General features: G+C 42.0%; 1 protein-coding gene across 9 annotated transcripts in view; it reads left to right on the top strand.

The window, feature by feature from the left end:
* Positions 1-21659, top strand: part of LOC140200054 (von Willebrand factor A domain-containing protein 3B-like) — a 233578-nt gene that overhangs the window by 148682 nt on the left and 63237 nt on the right. For 8 of the 9 annotated variants that reach the window (XM_072262739.1, XM_072262746.1, XM_072262738.1 and 5 more), the window contains 8 exons: positions 5937-6070; positions 10892-11103; positions 11837-11974; positions 14055-14106; positions 16228-16384; positions 17728-17849; positions 20102-20152; positions 20432-20609. In XM_072262739.1, coding sequence (XP_072118840.1) covers positions 5937-6070; positions 10892-11103; positions 11837-11974; positions 14055-14106; positions 16228-16384; positions 17728-17849; positions 20102-20152; positions 20432-20609 — 1044 coding nt within the window. The remainder of the gene's footprint in view (positions 1-5936; positions 6071-10891; positions 11104-11836; positions 11975-14054; positions 14107-16227; positions 16385-17727; positions 17850-20101; positions 20153-20431; positions 20610-21659) is intronic. The other variant, XM_072262742.1, reaches the window with a different exon arrangement.

Below are 21659 nucleotides of genomic sequence, written 5' to 3'. Positions count from 1 at the left end.
AGTAGACAGCGAGGAAGGTTTTCAGAGCCTGCAGAGGGGCTTGGACCAGCTGGAAAAATGGACTGAAAAATGGCAGATGGAGCTTAATGCAGAGAGGTGTGAGGTATTGCACGTTGGAAGGACAAACCAACATAGAACATACAGGGTTAATGGTAAGGCACTGAGGAGTGCAGTGGAACAGAGGGATCTGGGAATACAGATACAAAATTCCCTAGAAGTGGCGTCACAGGTAGGTAGGGTCGTAAAGAGAGCTTTTGGTACATTGACCTTTATTAATCGAAGTATTGAGTATAAGAGCTGGAATGTTATGATGAGGTTGTATAAGGCATTGGTGAGGCCGAACCTGGAGTATTGTGTTCAGTTTTGGTCACCAAATTACAGGAAGGATATAAATAAGGTTGAAAGAGTACAGAGAAGGTTTACAAGGTTGTTGCTGGGACTTGAGAAACTCAGTTACAGAGAAAGGTTGAATAGGTTAGGACTTTATTCCCTGGAGCGTAGAAGAATGAGGGGAGATTTGATAGAGGTATATGACGGGTATAGATAGAGTGAATGCAAGCAGGCTTTTTCCACTGAGGCAAGGGGAGAAAAAAACCAGAGGACATGGGTTAAGGGTGAGGGGGGAAAAGTTTAAAGGGAACATTAGGGGGGGCTTCTTCACGCAGAGAGTGGTGGGAGTATGGAATGAGCTGCCAGACGAGGTGGTTAATGCGGGTTCTTTTTTAACATTTAAGAACAAATTGGACAGATACATGGATGGGAGGTGTATGGAGGGATATGGTCCGTGTGCAGGTCAGTGGGACTAGGCAGAAAATGGTTCGGCACAGCCAAGAAGGGCCAAAAGGCCTGTTTCTGTGCTGTAGTTTCTATGGTTCTATGGTAAAATTTACAAGGATGTTGCCACGACCTTAATTATAGGGAAAGGTTGAATAGGTTTGGAATTTATTCCCTGGGGCATAGGAGAGTGAGGGGAGATTTGAAAGTGGTATAGTATATAAAATTATAAAGGGTATAGATAGGGTTAATGACTGCAGGCTTTTTCAACTGGGGCTGGGTGAGGCCAGAACAAGAGGTCATAGGTTAAGCAAGAAAGGTGAAATACTTAAAGGGTTTCTGAGGGGCAACTTCTTCACTCAGAAGGTGATGAGAGTGTGGAACAAGCTGTCATCAGAAGTGATAGATGAGGATTCAATTGCAACAAATGAGAGATGTTTGGATAAGTACATGAAGGGGAGGGCTATGGTCGGGGTGCAGACCAGTGGGAATAGGAGAATAACTTGTTAGCATGGACTAGATGGACCAAAAGGCCTGTTTCTATGATGTTGTGTTCTAGGACTCTATGATTCTAAATAACCCCTCCTGATTCATTCCAGTAAAACTGCATAAAGCAAAGGTGTCCTTGTTCAGTTCTTAGATTATTATTGACTGGCATCGCAAAGGTTGGCAAATGTAACAGAAATGAAAGCAAATTAGGCTTCCTCTTGTGCAGCAACACAGGTATATAACAAGGAGATTTTTTGTGCAGGCAGTGGTAAGCCGTCTCCAGTCTTTCATCTTATATTCTTTCATCGCACGTGGGCATCATAATGAAGGTCAATATTTAATCTTTATCCTTAATTGTACTTGAGTTGAGTAGCTTTCTGAGCCATTTAAGGGCAGTTTAGATTGACATGTGTAAGCTGAACCAGGTGAGGATAGGCTGCTTCTTCCACAAGGAATATTTATGAAGGTGGCAGCATTTCGACTGATAGTTTCATGCTCACCGTCTTATAAGCTTTTAAAAATAATTTTTCATTTGGAACTTCAACTGAATATGACCATATGTCAAGAAGATTAGCAGTCCATGTTCATGGTTTACTTATCCAGCAATATAATCTCTGCAGGCATTAGATCCACAGAGGACTTATTGACATTTTTCATCGTCATTGTCATTATGATATATCCAAAGTGATAGAGCTCTGTTTTACAGTACTTTTCTTAAGGCCTGTGTGAATTCAAGCTGTTAATGGGGAACAGTGAATTTGCATTGTTAACAGTGTTACTAATTCATTTGCATGTCTGTATTAAAAAAAAGGCTTGAATTTAAACATGTAGCCCCTGGTATTAAGCTAAAGTTAAAGTCTGTCCCGAGCCTTGTGGCCCATCAGGCTGGTGCTTATGTCGGTTTCTGTGGCGTGAAGCGATTGAGAGTATGAGACTCCCCCCTGGATAGGACACCAGTCTATCGCGTGGTTAACCCCCAGCATTTTGCTGGTACCCATTTTCAGCTGGGTGGACTGGAGCAGCGTGTGGTTAAGTGCCTTGCTCAAGGACACAACACGCTCCCTTGGCCGAGACCTTCAGATCGTGAGCCCAACGCCCTAACCACTTGCCACGCGCCACACCCTGGTATATGAAGTACGTAGTTTTTTAGAATGACGATTGTTTTATTTAAAGAAATATCTCCAGAAGAGAAGTCAAAACACTATTTACAGGTTGAGTACCCCTTACCCAAAATGCTTGGGGTGGAAACGTTTTGGGCTTTGGATTTTTTCAGATTTTGGAATATACAATGAGATGGCTTGGGATAATTTCTGACTCTGAATTTATGTATGTGCTACTGGTAAGCAGTCTTTGTCTTTCACTTGTTCATCACACGTATATAGTTAACAGTAAAAGTTATTACATGCCATCAATATGATGAAAATGTAATAAATATAATGTGTGCAGAGTAACAAAAACGGCACAGCAGCATTGGGATAATACCTGAATCAGTGGTTGAACAACAACAAACAATGGCAGGCTTTCAGTCTCCACCTGCAATGCTGTGATTTCATTACAAGTTTACAATCCACTGTATTTGTATTTAAGCAACACACATCAAAGTTGCTGGTGAATGCAGCAGGCCAGGCAGCATCTGTAGTAAGAGGTGCAGTCGACGTTTCAGGCCGAGACCCTTCGTCAGGACTAACTGAAGGAAGAGTGAGTAAGGGATTTGAAAGTTGGAGGGGGAGGGGGAGATCCAAAATGATAGGAGAAGACAGGAGGGGGAGGGATGGAGCCAAGAGCTGGACAGGTGATAGGCAAAAGGGGATACGAGAGGATCATGGGACAGGAGGTCCGGGAAGAAAGACAGGGGGGGGGGGACCCAGAGGATGGGCAAGGGGTATATTCAGAGGGACAGAGGGAGAAAAAGGAGAGTGAGAGAAAGAATGTGTACATAAAAATGAGTAACAGATGGGATACGAGGGGGAGGTGGGGCCTTAGCGGAAGTTAGAGAAGTCGATGTTCATGCCATCAGGTTGGAGGCTACCCGGACGGAATATAAGGTGTTGTTCCTCCAACCTGAGTGTGGCTTCATCTTTACAGTAGAGGAGGCCGTGGATGGACAGGTCAGAATGGGAATGGGATGTGGAATTAAAATGTGTGGCCACTGGGAGATCCTGCTTTCTCTGGCGGACAGAGCGTAGATGTTCAGCAAAGCGGTCTTCCAGTCTGCGTCGGGTCTCGCCAATATATAAAAGGCCACATCGGGAGCACCGGACGCAGTATATCACCCCAATCGACTCACAGGTGAAGTGTTGCCTCACCTGGAAGGACTGTTTGGGGACCTGAATGGTGGTAAGGGAGGAAGTGGAAGGGCATGTGCAGCACTTGTTCTGCTTACACGGATAAGTGCCAGGAGGGAGATCAGTGGGGAGGGATGGGGGGGACGAATGGACAAGGGAGTTGTGTAGGGAGCGATCCCTGCGGAATGCAGAGAGAGGCGGGGAGGGAAAGATGTGCTTAGTGGTGGGATCCTGTTGGAGGTGGCGGAAGTTACGGAGAATAATATGTTGGACCCGGAGGCTGGTGGGGTGGTAGGTGAGGACCAGGGGAGCCCTATTCCTAGTGGGGTGGCGAGAGGATGGAGTGAGAGCAGATGTACGTGAAATGGGGGAGATGCGTTTAAGAGCAGAGTTGATAGTGGAGGAAGGGAAGCCCCTTTCTTTAAAAAAGGAAGACATCTCCCTCATTCTAGAATGAAAAGCCTCATCCTGAGAGCAGATGCGGTGGAGACGGAGGAATTGCGAGAAGGGGATGGCGTTTTTGCAAGAGACAGGGTGAGAAGAGGAATAGTCCAGATAGCTGTGAGAGTCAGTAGGCTTATAGTAGACATCAGTGGATAAGCTGTCTCCAGAGACAGAGACAGAAAGATGTAGAAAGGGGAGGGAGGTGTCGGAAATGGACCAGGTAAACTTGAGGGCAGGGTGAAAGTTGGAGGCAAAGTTAATAAAGTCAACGAGTTCTGCATGCGTGCAGGAAGCAGCGCCAATGCAGTCATTAATGTAGCGAAGGAAAAGTGGGGGACAGATACCAGAATAGGTATCCATCCCTCCCCCTCCTGTCTTCTCCTATCATTTTGGATCTTCCCCTCCCCCTCCAACTTTCAAATCCCTTACTCACTCTTCCTTCAGTTAGTCCTGACGAAGGGTCTCGGCCTGAAATGTCGACTGTACCTCTTCCTACAGATGCTGCCTGGCCTGCTGCGTCCACCAGCAACTTTGATGTGTGTTACTTGAATTTCCAGCATCTGCAGAATTCCTGTTGTATTTGTATTTAACTTTGTTTTAGTTTTTATGTAAGGTATAGAAACAATCAGCATTGTAGACTTGTTCTGGTGTTAGATTTTTATTAGTGACGATCTTTGCAAACTCATTAATGAATTTGCAAATGATCAGCAGATGGATACTCTATCTTTAAAATTTTTTAAATAAAAAAAAATCTGATGCTGTGCTTTTTCTTAAATTTCTGCAACCAGCTTGCTGAATACTCACAATTATTTTTGATTTTCAGTTCGTTGTGATAATAGATCTTTGCATGTTTCTTGATCAGCATATTGTTGAGGCATATGTTCACTCTGACGTTGATGAATCCATTCTTTTAATAAACGGTCGAGATCTCCATTTTCTGCTTCATGCAGTGTTTTTCCATTTTTCATTAACTTCTGTTCATTACATATGTGAGCTCACTTTTCAGAGCTGCCTGTGATGCGCAGACAGCTGCACATTGTCTGGGAAGCTTCCCAGTGCCTTGTGGAATTTTCCATTTGTGACATCATGCCAGCGCTCAAAAAAATTCTGGATTTCCGAGTCCTTTGGATTTTGGAATTTTGGATAAAGGATACACAAACTGTATATGGATTAAATCTTTTGATATATTTCCTAGGATTGCTGTTTAAGGAGGTATTTATTTAATTTCAGCTAATGACAAAATTACGAATCACCTGACCAATAGATAGCGCTGAACAAGCATTCATAATATTAAATTCAAAAGTGTGACATATATTTGTCCCTGTGCATGACAGAACTTGTTTTGTCCATTAATTAGGGGTGGCCTGTTGTTAATATTTATTTATTATTTGTTGTTTTTGTACTTGCAGTTTGTCTTCTTTCGCACATTAGTTCCTTGCCAGTTTTTATGTGTAGTTTTTCATCAATTCTATTGCATTTATTTTTCTGTTGTGAATGCCTGCAATAAAATGAATCTCAGGGTGGTATTTGGTGACATAGACTACTTACGTAACTAATGAATCTACTTTGAACTTTGAACTCAAAGAGGACTAGCAACGTGGCACTGAACTGAACTAAATTGAATACTCCTGGACTCCTGGTTTGATCTTTGATATTCTGTGTGTTGTTCGCTCTTTTTCTGCTGTTGGAGCAATTTGTTCTTTTTTAATGTGTTGGGTGTTTGATGCCTCCTTGAGCGGGTTCCATGGTGTTTCTTTGTTTCGTGGCTGCTTGCGGGAGGGACGAATCTCAGAGTTGTGTTTTGTATGCACACTTCGATAACAAATGTACTTTGAATCTTTAAATCTGTGAATTTAGTACTGTTCATTTTACTGATGAGTTTGAATCTTGTTTCAGCCAGCAACAGTGCTTGTTAAAGTAAATATATTTATTTGAAATCCTCAGAGTGAAGATATCTGCCTACTGAAGAAGGAGATTGAGAAGGGAAAGGAAGATTTGGAGAAGGTGGAAAAACTTCATGCAGAGTGCATAATGCTGGACTGGTATCATAACAGTGAAGGATCCAGACCAAACAACAAGTACGTTCATTATGTTGGGCTTGAATCTTTTCAGCATCGTAACAATGGCATTTAATGTTTACTGTTCTGTGGTTATCATTATTGCCCTGCCATTAATCGTCTGCCAAAATTACTTCAGACAGTCAATTTATTCAACGCACACGAAGTGCTGAATGAACTCAGTGGGTCAAGCAGCATCTATGGAGGGAAATGAACAGTCAGTGTTTCAGGTCGACACCTTTCATCAGGGAGGGTGATACCTGATGAAGGGTCTTGGCCCGAAATGTCAACTGTTCATCTCCCTCCATAGATGCTGCCTGACCCGCTGAGTTCACCCAGCACTTTATGTGTGTTGCTCAAGAATTCCAACGTCTCCAGAATCCCTTGTGTTTATGAGTCAACTTATTTTCTTGTTTGGCCCTGGTAAGGTCACTAACTCTATTGGAATCTGTTTTGTACAATTGGCCGGAACGTGGTATGTTGGAGCTCTAGGCAAGCATGAGGTGGAGAGAGGGAGGAATGGAGCCTGGACAAGGGTGTGGAGGAATGTTGGAGGACCTCCTGAGCATAAGCACAGGAGATTTTGCAGCTGCTGGAAGCCCAGAGCAACGCACACAAAATGCTGGAGGGACTCAGCAGGTCAGGCTACATCAGTTGAAAGGAATAATGAGTTGATGTTTCGGGCTGAGACCCTTAATCATGACCCTTCATCTCCTGAGATGTTAGGGTTGACCTCGGATAGGAGAAACAGTGTAGTAATGTAGAGGAGAAAGCACAGTGCCAATTAAATCCTGCTCTGAGGCAGCTACAGGCAATATTGAATTCGGGCACAGGGCAGGAGACTGATAATAGGCAGAAAGATGACGAGAAGGATTTTTAAAAATTAGACTACAATAACATTAATAGCATATAAACTGAACTAAAGTTTAAAAAACAGTGAATCAATACCTTTATCTAAGGTGAAGTACTTTCTGCTTTGTAAGTCACATAGGATTGAAAGCAAATGATTTAGAATTGGTTTATTATTGTCATATGTGCTGAGAAGCTGTGGAAACCTTGCCTTGCCTTCCCTACTCTTCCTGAAGGCCAATTCATTATCACAGTGCATTGAGGTTGAACAAGGTAACGCAATAGTAGAGCGCGGAATAAAGCATAGCAGCTACAGAGAAACTGCATTACAGGTTAACAATAAGATGCAAAATCGTAAGAAGGACAATTGTGAGGTCCAAAATCTGTCTTATAAAAATGCACTATGTGGGACGTTTACATAGACAAATTGGAACAACAGCAGTAGAATGTTGACAAGGAAACAAGGAAGGCTAACAGGAGCATTTAGTGTTGACTAGAAATGGATACGTCTATAAATAATTCATCATTTCCAAGAGGACTGCAACCTTATCACTGGGTTTGGAGGCTTGCGTGCTTCAATGACCCAGAGAGCTGTGCTGGCTGGAGTCAGGGCCTTATGCTTTGGCTCTTGGTAGGGTCACCCATGCCAAACAGGTCAAAGGGCAGAGGCCAGACTAAAAGTGGTCCACTGGTCCTCCAGGCTGGGGGTTCAGCTCAGGGCTAACAACCCTGACTGGTCAAACAAAATTTTTACGGAAACAGCAATGAAGAATCCTTCTGCATCTGAGTGTGACAGTATTCCCAAGACTCCACCCGGGACTTATATGACTGACAGTAGTGCGACTGAAAGGAAGCTACTGACTTGATGAAGGAAGCCCTGAACACCACCAGAGATGGAGGACCTTCATTTCTGCCCTAAATGCCAGCGGTGTACTGGGCAGTAAGTAAGCAACTGAAGGATAATAATTTCTCTTGTAAGCCCGAGAATCTTTTAAAATATCACAAGTATAACAGAGTTATTGATATGGTGAATTACCATGGCATTTAGGTGTTGACGTGTTCTCCAAAGTAAAGAGTTAGATTTAGGATTAGACAAGTGAGCCGGTGGCCCAACACTGTATTGTCACCTGTCTGCTTTAACATAGTGCCTCGCTGTATCATACTGTTAAATATCTTTGCCATGTCCGAATCCAAACAGATACATTTTTGAATGAAAAAGCATGCAGAGGACAGATCCAATGAAGACTAGAACCTGAGGTTCATGGTTTAAAGGTGAAATATGAAATGTTGAAGGCAAACATGAGGGGGAATCTTCTTCACTCAGAGGGTGGTGGAAATGTGGAACAAGCTGCCTACAGAAGTGGTGAATGTGAACAAGAGAAAATCTGCTGATGCTGGAAATCCAAGCAATACACACTAAATGCTGGAGGAGCTCAGTAGGCCGGGCATCTCGATCTCTCTGTCTCTATCTCTGAAGACAGCTTATCTACTGATGTCTATTATAAATCCTCTGACTCTCACATCTACCCGGACTATACTTCTTTCCACCCTATTACTTGTAAAAATGTCATCCCCTTCTCTCAATTCCTCCATCTCCACTACATCTGCTCTCAGGATGAAGCTTTTCATTCCAGAACTAAGGAGATGTCCTCCTTCTTCAAAGAAAGGGGCTTCCCTTCCTCCACCAGCAACGCTGCCCTCAACCACATCTCTTCTATTTCGTGCATGTCTGCCCTCGTCCCATCCACCCGCCACCCTGCCAGCCTCTGTATCCAGCACATAATTGTCTGTAACTTCCACCATCTCCAGTGGGATCCCATCACTAAGCAGATCTTTCCCTTCCACCCCCTCCCCCACTTCTGCTTTCTGCAGGGATCGCTCCCTACACGACTTTCTTGTCCATTCGTCCATCCCCACTGATCTCCCTCATGGCACTTATCCTTGCAAGTGGAACAAGTGCTACACCTGCCCCTACACCTCCTCCCTCACTACCATTCAGGGCCCTAAACAATTCTTCCAGGTGGAGCAACACTTCACCTGTAAGTCTGTTGGGGTCATCTACTGCATCCGGTGCTCCCAGTGTGGCTTCCTGTATATTGGTGAGACCCAGTGCAGATTGGGAGACCAGATTGGTGTCCACCAGAGAAAGTGGGATCTCCCAGTGACCACCCATTTTAATTCCATTTCGCATTCCCATTCTGCAAGTCAGTCCATGGCCTCCTCTACTGTTGCAATGAGGCCACACTCAGGTTGGAGGAGCAACACGTTATGTTCTGTCTGGGTAGCCTACAATCTGATGGCAAGAACATCGATTTCTCGAACTTCCAGTAATGCACCACTCCCCACTCTCCTTTATCATTCTCCATTCCCATTTCTCTCGCTCATCTTATCTCCTTACCAGCCCATTGCCTCCCTCTGGTGCTTCTCCCCCTTCCCTTTCTTCCATGGCCTTCTGTCCTCTCCTATCAGATTCCCCCTTCTCCAGCCCTGTATCTCTTTCACCAATCAGCTTCCCAGCACTTTACTTCACCCCTCCCCCCCCCCCCGGTTTCACCTTTCACCTTGTGTTTCTCCCTCCCCTCCCCCACTTTCATCTGTTTTTTCCTGTCCTGCCGAAGGGTTTCGGCCCGAAACGTCAACTGTACTTTTTTCCATAGATGCTGCTTGGCCTTCTGAGTTCCTCCAGCATTTTTGTTTGTGTTATTCTGTAAGTCATTATCTAAGTTGCTGTATTCTTGTTAGTGAGGAGACTGGGCATATGTTCAAGCTCTGCTCCAAAAGCAAGGAGGGAAATGATTTTTACTTTTTTTTGTTGAGACATCGAGCCGCATACTGTGCATCTAAAGAATCCCATTCCATTGATCAGGCAAGTCTTATTGCACGGGACCTTGTTGAGGCCACATCCAGAGTACTGCATATAGTTTTGATTTGCTACTCAAGAAAAAGCAGTTTTGCCATAGATTGAGAGCAGTGGAAAAATACAAGATTGGTTCCAGGCTTGGGGAATTTGCAGTTTGTGGAGTGATTGATTTGACTGGGATAGTATTCCCTACAGTTTAGAAGAATATTATGAGATCTCATTGAAACACACTAAAGGTTCAACTTGCTGGATGCTTCAATGATATTTCCATTGGCTGAGAAATCTAGGATCAGAGATCACAGTGTTGGAATAAGGGGTTAGGACATTTAGGTTTGGAAGGGGGAGTAACTTTTTCTCTCAGAGGACAGTGAATTTTAGGAATTTTCGACAATGGAAGGCTCAGTGAGTTTATTCAAAATAGAGGGTGTTAGATTTCACAAGCACAAGAGATTCTGCAGATGCTGGAAATCCAGAGTAACACACACAAAATGCTGGAGGAACTCAGCAGGTCAGGCAGCATTTATGGAAAGGAATAAGCAGTTAATGTTTCGGGCCAAGAACATTCATTAGGACCCCAATGAAGGGTCTTGGCCTGAAACGTTGACTATTTATTCCTATGCCATGATAGATTTCTGAGTGTTGACCTACTCCCGTGCTTATCTCTTATACTTTTATGTTTTTTAAGCCTGTTTAGAATTGCTAAAATAATTTGGAACATTTTGAAGTTATGAAGGGGATAATGTAAACACAAGTTTGTTCTCTTTCTGTTTTGTAAGCCCTTTGTAGAATCAATTGGAGCCATTAACCTCAAAGCTCTTCAGAATTGGGAATAACACCTTTAAAATCCAGGCAATAAAAGAACTGCTTTCAAAGAGTAGTGCAACTTAGTGCTGTGTTTATACAGATATCTTGCTGAAGTAATTAATATTTACCAAAGGAATGCGCTTGCACATCAGGTTAATATGCCTTATATTTTCTAATTTCCACCGGGATTAATAAAGTATGACTATGACTATGACTATGACAAATTTTAGCTAACCTGCCAATCAGCATTATTCTCTTCATAACAGCATCTAATTTTTTTCTGTACTTAAAAACATATTTTACAAATAGCTTTATTTGCTTTACTGCAGTGTTGCTATTGATATTCCAATTAAGAGGCCAGCCTGGAGCAACAACACAGCTCAGGTCCATTCCTTAGATACCAGGAGCCCTTTGAGACCCAGTTCAGCTTTGGATTGGATTCCTACCACACACAGAAACCACTGGGGCAGATACCATGTCCACAGTTTAAATACTGCCAAGGAATCAAAGGAGCTTCAGAAGAAAAAAGTCCTGCTTGCAGGTGAGGCATAATTCTTCAGTTCAGTGGAATTGCAGTGTCCATTTCACTTACGACTGGTTAGATCACCAAATAATGATTTGTCTCTTCATGCATTGTAGTGACAGGGACGATTCATTGGAGACATTATTATTCTTCTTTCAGAATTATAATGAATCTAAATCCTTACATTTTTAAGAAAGTATGTACATTTGAATATTGAGATTCATTGAATGTGCACGTGTATATATATATATATATATATTGCAATTAATGTTTTTTCTATTATTGTGAATTGCATTGTACTGCAGCCACAAAGACAACAAATTTCACAACATATGCCGATGATATTAAATCTGATTCTGATTCTGAAGTTAAATTAATAGTAGAAGATATATTTCAATGTTGAGATTAATTAATAGCCAAAGATATATTAGTCCAGATTTGTTGTTGGTAACTCAATGCAAAGGAAAAGCAATGTTGCTAAATGTTTAGACCTTTGTTAACCTGTGATAATTCTACTTTCTTGAGCAACGATCATTTATATTTATCACACTTCAACGAGAGGCTATCCAATTATATTCAACTTACTGAATAGAAACCATTCATTGCCATCTGTATCCTCCACACAAGACTCTTCCCCATCTTTATTAACCTAACCCCCAGAGCACAACCTTTCGATCTGTCGTCCTGAATGTGGTTATTTAGCATATCTGTGCAATGACAGTAACGCAATATCATTGTGGTTTCTTCATAGCACACACAAATTCTAGCCTACTTAGGAGTTTAAGTAATGGTGTTAAAGTCGATGAGAGTTTGCTGGATGGATGGATGCTTCCAGAAAACAAGGAGCTGTTCATGAATAATTATAACAAGGAATTGAAGGTCCTGAATGGTAAGTTAAAGAACTAGGTTTTCCATCAGAAGTTAAATCATCAAACATAGAAGGGTTAGATCGATATTAGAGTAGGTTAAGAGGACAACCCATGAAGTTGTGCCAACCTTTTAACCTACTCCAACATCAATCTAACCCTTCCCTCTTACATGGCCCTCCATTTTTCTGTCATCCATGTGCCTAGCTATGAGTTTCTTAGATATCTGCCATTACCACCACCCCAGCAGTGCTTCCCACACACCCACCGCTCTCTGTGTAAAAAAACTCACCTCGGACACATCCCCACCAAATTATTGCTCAATTGCAAATATTTTTTTTGCCCTCAGTTCAACTCAGGAGCATAGTAGACCAGCTAAGAAGCTGCCATACAGTATATAGAGGTAGAGAGAATTATTTGTTGGGGAGTGAATGAAAGGGACACACACAAACAGTGCATGACTCTGATGTAATGTTCGACTAATGCTCACCCACATAAATCCACATTTCAGATGCATTTTCTTGATGAGTGAGGCTGTGCACCAGGAATAACCAATTTTTTTTTTAAAAAAGAACTTGTTGGAAAAGTGTGAGCAGCACAAGGTTAATTTATGGTTTTTCACCAAGCGGTAGCAAGTGACTCTTGTTGGAATTCTTCTTCACGCTCTCTCCAGTGACTGAGCATTTCCTTTGTTTCTTGGCAGCCAGATCAAGTTGTGGTCTGGTTATACCGTAGTGCAGCTTTGTTAGAGTTTCCTCTTGGCTTGTGCCCTGTTTGGGTGATGCGCTTTGAAATGGAGCATACGGCTGCAGTTTATGGGGCAGGTTTCAGTCCATTCTGAAAAGCATACGGCACAAGAATGGGCCCTTCAGCCCACTGAGCATGAGGCCAAATTAAACAAATCCCCCCCTGCGTGGTCTGCATGCTTCAGTTCCCTACTTGTTCATAATCTTCATGAAATTCCTCTTAAATACTGCTTATTTTATATATCTGTTTCAACCACTTCCCTGGGAGCATGTTCCGGGCACCCACGACTCCATATAAAGAAAGAATTACCTCACAATTCTTCTTGAAACTGCCCCCTCTCACCTTAACCCTATGCCCTTTAGTTCTGACAATTCCGCCTGGGGATAAGGACTGTCTGCTCTGTCTACACTCCTCAAAATTTTATCTCCTCCTAGAAGAAAAGTCTAAGTGTGTCCATCCCCTTCTTATGGTCAATACTCTTCAATCCAGGCAACACGCTGGTCACAACTTCTGCTCTCCGTGCAAAGCCTCCATATCCTGGTGACCAGAACTGCACAAAATACTCCAAATGTGGCCTACTGAAAATTATATACGTCTACAACATGACTTCCCAATGTTTATAGGCAATGCCCCACCAGCATGCCGTACACCTTCTTTACCCTATACATTTGTGTTGCCACTTACTGGGAGCTGAGGACATTCAAGAGCTTAAGGATTAGCCTTATCTGTCACATATACCTCGAAACATACAGTTGTTTTTGTTTTTGTTGTTTTTGCGTAAATGACCCACGCAGTCTGAGGATGTGCTGGGAGCAGCCCACAAGTGTCGCCAAACTTCTGGTGCCAACATAACATGCCAACAGCGCAATAACTCTAACCATGCATCTTTGGAATGTGGGAGGAAAGCAGAGCATCCGATAGAAACCCTCATGGGCCTGGGGAGATCGTACAAACTCCTGACAGAAAGCGGCTGTAGTCGAACCTCAGTCGGTTATCGCTGGCACTGTAAAGCGATTGCACTAATCAATATGCTAAAGGGACACTCAAAATCTGAGTGTTTAGTGCTAAAATAACTGTAAATTCATTCATGATCAATAATGCTAAACACACTCCGTATATCTGTGGCTTTGTGTTCTACTTAGGCTTCCGAAATTCGACTTACATTAAGTAGATGTAGCCTCCGCAATAAACACGTTTTTTTTCTCTGACTGAGGAAGCATTTCCAGGAATATAACTTGTACTTTATTTTTGTAAATTTTGCACATTAGATTTTTCAAATTAAACGTGACGCTGAATGTAATTGAAAATGATCATTGATATCTTCATCTTTAAGACTTCTCATGCTTTCCCTCACAGGCCTTAGTAAATCAGAAACTCCACCTATAGAGCCAGGAAGGCAAGTTGTAAAGTAAGTGAAAATTAATAATATGGCAGGCAAAATGCCATAGAATAATTCTTCCAATGCTTTTTTTTAATTGCAGAAGTTATTTTTTATGTCAATTATATCTGAACACTGTAAAAGTATGTTAAATGTATCACTATCTCAGTGGACGGAATGGTAAGCATTACACACTCAGTATCACCAAGTGTGTGACATAATTTGACTTTCAGTGGGAAATAGTTCTTACCTTCAATTAATCAGCAGACAACTTTTTTCAATGTAAAACACTGGGACAAGTGAAGGTGGTAATTGCACAACTGTGACCATACTGAAAGGTGTGAGTAGCCGAATGATCTGTTCCTGCTTCTGCACTCAGTGACCATTTTATTAGGTAAACCTGTATACCTGTCCACTAAGGCAAATATCTATTCAGTCAATCTTGTGGCAGCAACTCAATGCATAAAAGCATGCAGACGTGGTCAAGGGGTTCAGTTGTTAATAGGGAAAAATGTGATCTAAGTGACTTTGACTGTTGAATGATTGTTGGTGCCAGACAGGGTGGTTTGGGTATCTCAGAAACTGCTGATCTCCTGGGATTTTCATTCACAACAGTCTCTAGGGTTTACAGAGAATGGTGTGAAAAGCAAAAAAAAAATCCAGTGAGCAGCAATTCTGTGGGCAAAATGCCTTCTTAATGAGAGAGGTCAGAGGAAAATGGCCAGACTGGTTCAAACTGACAGGATGGTGACAGTAACTCAAGTAACCATTTGTTACAACAGTGGAGTGCAGAAGAGCATCTCTGAATGCACAACACGTCAAACCTTGAAGTGGATGTTCTGCAGCAGCAGAAGACCATGAACATACACAAATACTCAGTGGCCACCATATTAGGCACAGGAGGTGTTTAATAAAGTTGCTACTGAGTGTATGTCCTTTAGTGCTGTTTTTAATGCTGTGTTTATGTTTCTCAACTGCAAGTCATAACTTTGTATTAATAATCAATGAGTTCAAATCCTTTTTCTTTACTTTTAAATCTAGGTTTATTTCTTTAAAAATGCACCTTTTGGTTTCTGGTTGTAGACTGGGAGAGACTTTCTGCTGCCAGAAGATTGCTGGTGATCTGTGCACTGGACTGTGTCGTTTCTGCCTGGCTCCTGGTCCATGGGCAAGGCCAAAGGAGGCAGGAAGGGGGGGCAGCACCACTCCCTGTTGAAGTGGCTGGCTGCATTGATAGGGCAGCTTCCAGAGCCGGTGACAGTCTGCACGCCCCCCCCCCCCCCACCCCCGGATCAACAGCAGTCAAAGCTGTCACTTAAGTGGAAAGTATTTTGTCAATATTTGTTCTGAGTGAGTTTGAGAACGAGAGATATTATATGTTATTATGTCATAAATTAAAAATAAAGAAGAAATAATTAAGATCTGAAATACTCATATGTGTGCATACACTCAGTGGCCACTCCATTGGATACTTCCTGGATCTACTAAATGTATATTCATTTTCTTCTGCTACTGTAGCCCATCTACTACTAGGTTCGACACGTTGTGGATTCAGAGGTGCTCTTCTGCACACCAATGTTGTAACGAGCGGTTAGTTGAGTTACTGTCATCTTCCTGTCAACTTGAACCTTTCTGGCCATTCTCTTCGGATCTTTCTCATTAACAAGGCACTTTTGCCCACAGAACTGAAGCCATTCTCTGTAAACTCGAGAGACTGTTGTTCTTGAAATCCCGGATCAGCAGTTTCCAAGATACTCAAACCACCCCGTCTGGCACCGACGATCATTCCATGGTCAAGGTCACTAAGATCACATTTCTTCCCCATTCTGAAGTTGGGTCTGAACAACAACTGAACCCCTAGACAATGTCTGCATGCTTTTATGCATTGAGTTGCTGCCACATGATTGGCTGATTAGATATTTGTAGTAACTGAGTGTACTTCAGAGAGAGTGTGTGCAACTACCTAGATGCTTTTTTGTATCCATTGTACACCACTGACAAAAAGCGATTGCTAGCAAAATAATACGTTGTTAGCAAATGAAGGACATGTGCACTTGCATGAAGCTGAGTTCTACCTGATGCTTATTTTTATGACAGTAAATGCATTTTGAAGCTATCATTTCATGAAACATTCTTTATCAATTATTTTAGCTCTCTGGATGTTTCTTCCACTCAGTGGCTTAAGACAAATAGCCTGATTGCCAAGCGACTCACAATAATGGATGCTCTTGCACCAACTGCTGTCCCTCAGACTGCAAAGTATGTCCCAGTCTTGGACAAGTATATTGTATCCAAAGTCTTTGATGAGGTGAGAGCTCAACTTTGTCTTATTCATGGGGTCTGAATATATGGGAGAATGTTTCCTTGTGAATTTCTCATTTTCTTTTCAGACGTCAGCACATACTAATTCCTCACACCCAGTGAGGAATTTCTTTAGCCAGAGAGTGGTGAATCTGTGGAATTTGTCACCACAGGTGGCCGTGGAGGCCAAGTCATTGGTATATTTAAAGCAGAGGTTGATAGATACTTGATTAGTCAGGACATGAAGGGATACGGGGATAAGGTAGGAGATTGGGACTGACAGGGAAATGGATCAGCCAAGATGAAATGGCGGAGCAGACTTGATGGGCCAAATAGCCGAATTCTGCTCCTATGTCTTATGATTGCAAAAATTGGGTACTGTTTAAGCTATTAAACATCTATCGAAGGAAATAAACAGCCAATGTCTTGGGCCAAAACCCTTCATCAGGACTGAGTAAGGTCTTGGCCTGAAACGTTGATTGTTTATTCCCCTCCATAGATGCTGGCTGACCTACTGAGTTCCTCCAGCATTTTGTGAGTGTTGGTCAAGATTTCCAGCATCTGCAGAATCTCTTGTGTCCTTAGTGTTTAACCTAGTATTTCTGACAGGTGAAGAGGTAGTTAAAAGAAGTTAATGGATCCCATTTTTGGGGCTGTTCCTTGGATTAACAGGTACTTGGATTCGACAGATATATTAGATAAATAATATTGGGTGCTGTGAAATCTCATCACAAAGAACTTCTCTCTCTCTGTTAATTCAGCTGCTGCAGGAACCCTCATCCAAGCCTTTACAATCTAAAGTGTAGCTATTAATGTGCTATCCCAGCTGGTTGCCCTGTATTTCTCAAGCTTCAGTTCATCCAAAACGCTAGGGAGGAATAAAGATCTGAAGTTTCAGGCTGAGACCTTTCATCAGGGCCCTTCATCTGTTCTTCCATTGCCTCCATCTTTGAGCCCATTTCCTCAGCAAGAATTTCCCACCACGCACTGCTGACCCCTTCTCCTGTCTCCTGTCCCACTATTCTTTTTGAACACTTCGGTCCGGTCTTCTGCAAGGTCTGGATTTTTTTTCTTCTCTAACTGCTGACTGATGAAGGTTCTTGGCCCAAAATGTTGCCCCTTTATCCCTCTCCATGGATGATGCCCGACCTGCTGAGTTCCTCCAGCATTTTATGTGTGTTAATCTAGATTTCCAGCATCTGCAGAATCTCTTCTTGTATTTATCCAAAACCCTGCTGCCTGTATTGTCCTGAAGGCTTATTCACCAATTTTTACTGTGGATATTTTGTCAAAAATGACAATTATACTTTGGGTATGTCACAGTGAGATATTATTCCTAATTTATTTCAGGTGCTGCCTTTAGCTCACGTCAGCAGCAGCAGCAAGAAGCAAATTACACTTATTAATCCGTTGGCTGTGAACCTGAAAGACTACAAAGTGAGGCTTCGCCAAACTATCCAGACTTATGAAAAGTAAGTGGATACTGCATCGGATGTACTTGCCTGCATACTGTCGTGTTAATGTATCTCTTAATCAGCAACGAGAGAAATCCAGGCCGGACTGTTCGGCTACTGCAGTTCACTGTTCTCCTTTCTGTCATTCATCTATACTATATTGAACCAGTGATTGATGCTTGTTGAGTACGTTAGCAACAGCAGCCATCCAAAATCCTTAGTGGGAAAGTGCTCTTCAATACAGCGAGATAGGTTTGAGTGCAAAGAGTTCTTGCTTTACCTATAATCTTCTTGTTATTTTCTCTATTCATTTTATTTACTCAAAATAAATTTATATATTTATATTCCTGGTTCATTCATTTAAAAAGTTGTTGTAAAAGTGGTTGGCATGGTGATGTAGCAGCTGGAGTAATGCTATTAGAGTGCCAGAGACCCGGGTTCAATTCCTGCCACTGGCTGTGAGGAGTTGTTGTGTTTTCCCTGTGACTGCATGGGTTTCCCCTGGGTGCTCTGGTTTTCTCCCCTATTCCAAAGATATACAGGTTAGTAGGTTAATTGGGCACATGGGTGTAATTGGGCCTTGCAGGCTTATTGGGCCAGAAGGGCCTGTTGATGTGTTTTATCTCTAAATTTTAAAAAAAAATAGATTTAGCTACTCTTAAACAACAGGAATTCTGCAGATGCTGGAAATTCAAGCAACACACATCAAAGTTGCTGGTGAACGCAGCAGGCCAGGCAGCATCTCTAGGTACCTCTTCCTAAAGATGCTGCCTGGCCTGCTGCGTTCACCAGCAACTTTGATGTGTGTTGCTTTACCTACTCTTACCTTGCTTTATAATTTGATGATTTGAGAATATGGAATCTTATTGCTTTCTCTGAGTCTTTTTCTTATGCTTTTTTTTTGCCGGTCTGTGATAAAGTAACAATCATTTTACTTGCCTTCCAATTCTGTGAACCTCACATGCTGTTGTGCAATCACGCTATCCTTTTCTTTTATATAGCCAATCTGTTTGCCTAACAATAGTTTTCAGACTCATTATTATAAATCTGTTTATTTTTTAAATAACTCATTTTCCCCACACTGCACTCCAAGTTTATGAAGAGAAGGCAGAGGAATGGGGTTGAGAGGGATAATAAATCAGCCATGATGGAAAGGCAGAGCCTAGTTGTCTATTTCTGCTCCTGTGTTTTATGTTTTTATGGTCAATCTAACTGGCCTCTTATCAAATGCTTCTGGAAATCCAAGTAAACTATACAAACTGGCAGTTTGTGCTGATGTCCCAAATGTTTAGTTTGTGATTGTGTTAGTGATTTAGATTATGAAGACACATAGTCCTCTTTTATTGTCATTTAGTAATGTATGCATTAAGAAATGATACAATATTTCCTCCGGTGTGATATCACAAAACACAGGACAGACCAAGACTGAAAAAACTGACAAAACCACATAATTATAACATATAGTTACAACAGTGCAACAATACCATAACTTGATGAAGAAGTCCATGAGCACAGTAAAGTTCAAAGTCTCTCAAATGTCCCACATCTCACGCAGACGGGTGAAGGAAGAAAAACTCTCCCTGCCATGCCGACCACAATCCGACTCTGAGTCATCCGAAAACTTCGAGCTCTGATCAGCTCTCCGACACCGAGTACTGAGCGCCATCTCTGTCTGAATGATTCGACTTCCTTCTGGGTCGCCAAAAGCAGGCAAGGCCGGGGATTTTGAGGCCTACCCTCCGAAAAATTCCCGACTATGCAGTAATGACAGCAGCGAACGAAAGTTTCAGAAATTTCTCCAGTTGTTCCTCTGTGCTTTCACGTCCATTCTCCATCAACTCAGAATTGTCCACGGCCCCTATTTAACAGATATGATATCATTTTTCACCGGAGGGCTGCGCACGCGCAGGCGCGTTGCTCTCTCTCCTCCCGCCCATTTGGAAATGTCTCTCACTCATCTCATGGGACATCTCAATACTTGCACGCACTTACTTGAAATAATTTATTGTTACAGGACAGGAACAGAAAATGCCCAGTAGGTCAGTCAGCATGCTGAATAATTTCAGCATTCCTAGTTCTCATTTCAGATTTCGACATCCAATGTTTTGCATTTTTCATTTAGGGTTTAAGGGATTTTGTTTGCTTGTTCAAAATGGACTTCTGAAAGTGCAAAAAGGCAGTTTGCTGGTTTCTTTTGCTGACTTTAGATTAATTTTTAAAATAATAGCATACCTGCATTTCCAATTTATTGTTTTTTTCTCTTCTGCCAGGCGTTTGAATTTGATTATCTGGAGAACATTATCTCAAGAGGAGCGAGATAGGTAAGAAAGAAAATTTTTTGCAAAAAAACTGCACAAAGATCAATCCACCAATCAACTTGTCTCATCGCTCCCCTTCTCTTCTTTATGCAGTCTATCTCTCCCCGCCACTCTCAGACCTGATACAGGGTTTCAGCCAGATATATCAGTAATCCCTTTCCTCACACAGATGCTGCTCGACTCACTGAGCTCCTCCAGCAGACTGTTTGCTGCTGCATGAAGACTTCTGTTGCAAGTGAAATTATCTTTTCATATTTCTTCTTTGTGTATATTTCATACAAGGTTCAGCAGCGATAAACCAATTTCATTTCGAGAGCATAAGGAGGCATTACTCCAGGCTCTGGATAGAATGGGCTGGCCAATTCCTCAGGAGGACGTTACTCTGTTAGAGGATGAAATCTCCACTGGCTACTCATATGAACAGCAAGCCTCTGATCTCCAGAAAGCTGCGAAGGTGAAGGTCTGTGTAGTATATATTGGGTTACGCAGCACTGAAATGGATATATGTTCATGATTCTTACAAAAGATGCAGAAAGACTCAGTTCACCCATCACCTTATCGTGGCTATTGCAAAATTAATTGTTACTGTATTTTATAATTTCATAATAATGAAATACAAGTTCTTATGAAATAATCACAAACATAAGAGATTGTATAGAAGCTGCTAATCCAGAATAATGCACACAAAATGCTGGAGGAACTCAGCAGGTCAGGCAGCATCCATGGAAAACAATAAATAGTCACCATTTTGGGCTGAGACACTTCTCTGTTCCTATCCAGTCCTGATGCAGGGTCTCGGCCCAAAACATTGACTGCTTATTCCTTTCCATGGATGCTCTCTGACCTGCTGAGTTCCTCCAAAACTTTGGTAGTATTTCTTGTGAAATAATCACAATATTTCATAAGTAATTGTTACTGTAAAGAACTGACCTTAAAATATATAATGGCATGGCATGTGGGTTCTTCTTGATCTGGCTTGTAGGGATGAGCGTCACTGTTGACACTTAGTTATGAGCACACAAAGTATCAGGGGAACTCGATGTTTATTGTTCCAATTGGTCTTTAACTGTAGAGCCCAAAGCAGAGTACAAAAGCTGATCATGTGACTTTTCTAATGATCTTATTGCAGTCTATTCTGCATCATAGTTGTTTCTCAAATGTCTGAATTTTCTAAACAGATGCTGCATATCCAGAGTAACACACACAAAATACTGGAGGAATTCAGCAAATCAGGCAGCATTGTAGAAAGGAATAAGGGTCTTGGCCCAAAACTTCGGCCCTCTATGGAGGCTGATAGGTTCTTGATTAGTAAGTGTGTCAAAGGTTACAGGGAGAAGGCGGGAGAATAGGATTGAGAAGGATTATAACTCAGTCATGAAGGAATAGAGGAACAGATTTGATGGGCTGAATGGCCTAATTCTCTGTCTTATGGTCTTTAGCCCTTGAAATGAATGTAGGGTTGTATATGGTAATGTATATGTACTTTGATAATAAATTTACTTAAAACTTC

The sequence above is a fragment of the Mobula birostris genome, chromosome 7 (assembly GCF_030028105.1).
Source record: "Mobula birostris isolate sMobBir1 chromosome 7, sMobBir1.hap1, whole genome shotgun sequence".
Classification (NCBI taxonomy): domain Eukaryota; kingdom Metazoa; phylum Chordata; class Chondrichthyes; order Myliobatiformes; family Myliobatidae; genus Mobula; species Mobula birostris.
The sequence above is the reverse complement of the archived record's forward strand: the minus strand, read 5'-3'. Positions and strand labels throughout refer to the sequence as shown.